At 45.2% G+C, this 1,911-nt stretch overlaps 1 protein-coding gene across 3 annotated transcripts in view; it reads right to left on the bottom strand.

The window, feature by feature from the left end:
* The window catches only part of LOC102674544 (LIM/homeobox protein Lhx5), a 20,780-nt gene that overhangs the window by 3,109 nt on the left and 15,760 nt on the right, over positions 1-1,911 (bottom strand). For 2 of the 3 annotated variants that reach the window (XM_031513643.1, XM_031513645.1), the window contains exon 4: positions 885-1,106. In XM_031513643.1, the coding sequence (XP_031369503.1) occupies positions 885-1,106 (222 nt within the window). The remainder of the gene's footprint in view (positions 1-884; positions 1,107-1,911) is intronic. The other variant, XM_031513644.1, reaches the window with a different exon arrangement.

The raw sequence follows: 1,911 nt of genomic DNA, 5'->3' as shown, positions 1-1,911 counted from the left end.
TTTTTTCCTCTCTCTCGACGGACGGTTTCTTAACAAGCTCTACACGCAGACGCGCGTGCATGATATACATATCTCGGAATCTTGATCGGCTGGATCGAGGTAACAACAATCGGAGCCAATCCCCCGGAAGCGATGCGAAACCCCCATCGGATTATCGTGGCTGGTCTACGCTCGAAAGCTATACTCTACAAAGCACGCGTGTGCGTGTGTGCGTGTGCACGTACACGTAATGCAACGTATACGCGCGCGCGCGTAGTTTTGGATCCCAACTCTTCACGATAATCTATATATATATACCCGGGGAGGTCTTAACCACGGGACAAAGAAAATGTTTGGACAGTGTCACACCGCACTACAGGGGCCACCCTTCGCGAAGACACCCCTCTTTTCCTCTTTGCCGAATAGCATGGTATAGATGCTTGTATACCCGGTGTATAGCTCAGTTCGAGAGAGGTAAAAGCGAGGGGTCATTGTGTTACGCGCGCTCGTGATAAAAGAGCAGAAGCGAATAATAGAGCGGGAAGACCTGACGCGCTTAGTAATTCGTGGTGACGTTCCAGGTCAAGCCACCGAATTTCCTCCCTCGTTTCGAGGGTTCCACGAAAGGGCAAGATTGGCCGTGATTAAGTCGTTGGTCGATCTCAGTCAATCGTTTCTAAATCGAGTTTGTGCTGGCGACCATTCTTTTTTCTTTTTTTTTTTTTTTCTATGTCTTATTTGAAAGTTCGATTCAATTTTTTAACGAGATAATCGATAATAATATTTGCGTGAATCGTTTTTCGAATTACGAAACGAAAGGTAAAGGTGTATAAAATTTGTGTAAAAAAAAAAAAAAGAAAAAATGTTAAACGTTAGAGTTAGAGTTCAAAGTAACGTGGACCTACCTTGATCCTCGGAGTCTTCCTGCTTACAAGGATCGCTTCCAAGAGGTAGATCGCCAGTATGACCGACCGTTTGGTCACCGGGACCACCTGGACCCAGATTGTGAGGCCCCAAGTGAGGGCCACCGACACCACCGTGATGATGGTGAGCACTACCGTCCTCGTCCTCGTCTTCCGATCCTGAACCCATCAACGAGTCTCCTCCTGTCGACAGGTTGGACGATTCTGCTCGTGAACGATCCGAATCGTGTATTTTAATCACATCGCTCGTCGAATCATTGACTTCGAAAAGAGCACCAGTCACTTTTCTGTTCAATGATTTTGTGTTCGTTACAGGCTACTCAAAGCTTCGAATCGCGAAAAGAAACCCCTGCTAAATTTTCAGGAAAAGGGAACGAATTCCTTTCGAAATCAGCGATTCGATCAGGTGGTCGAGACCCTTCTTTTTCCCCCTCCCCCTTAGAAAAAGACCTACGTTTGTCTACGAATCGTAGACAATTTTCCTCGAAACGGACCTCTCCTCGAACGACTTATTATGATAAGTGGTAAAACGAGAAACGGTATTATCGCGTGGCTATAAAAATTTCGTTGTAAAATAATTGCATCGATCAACGTCAACTTTAGATGTACGGAGCGGCGAAAATATCCGCTATAGTAAATAGAATATAATTTATCAACGGAACGAGTGAATTTGTCGATGTTCCATACGAAATTAGCAATTAAACGTGATTACGGTTATTCGCTCGTGGATCTACACCGCGCCATCGCTGTACCGTGTTCATTTTTTTTTTTTTTTTCCTTTAAATTTCGCAATTTCCCTCCCCTCCTCTCGATGTCCGATCTACGCGCGTTTCCGCGTCGCAATTTCGCGACAAAAGATGCTAAAACTTTTCAATAAACGTTGCTGATTAATCGACACTCGTCGCGTAATTGCTGCGCTTTTCGCATACGCCGCAGACGATCACCGTGAATTCGACAACTGACAAATGGCTGCACGGTGATAGAGATTAATGTCGGAATACGCGTGGAA

This window comes from Apis dorsata, unplaced genomic scaffold (assembly GCF_000469605.1).
Source record: "Apis dorsata unplaced genomic scaffold, Apis dorsata 1.3 scaffold_683, whole genome shotgun sequence".
In the NCBI taxonomy this organism is placed as follows: Eukaryota; Metazoa; Arthropoda; class Insecta; order Hymenoptera; family Apidae; genus Apis; species Apis dorsata.
Note: the sequence above shows the minus strand (reverse complement) of the source record. Positions and strands in the feature narration are given on the sequence as shown.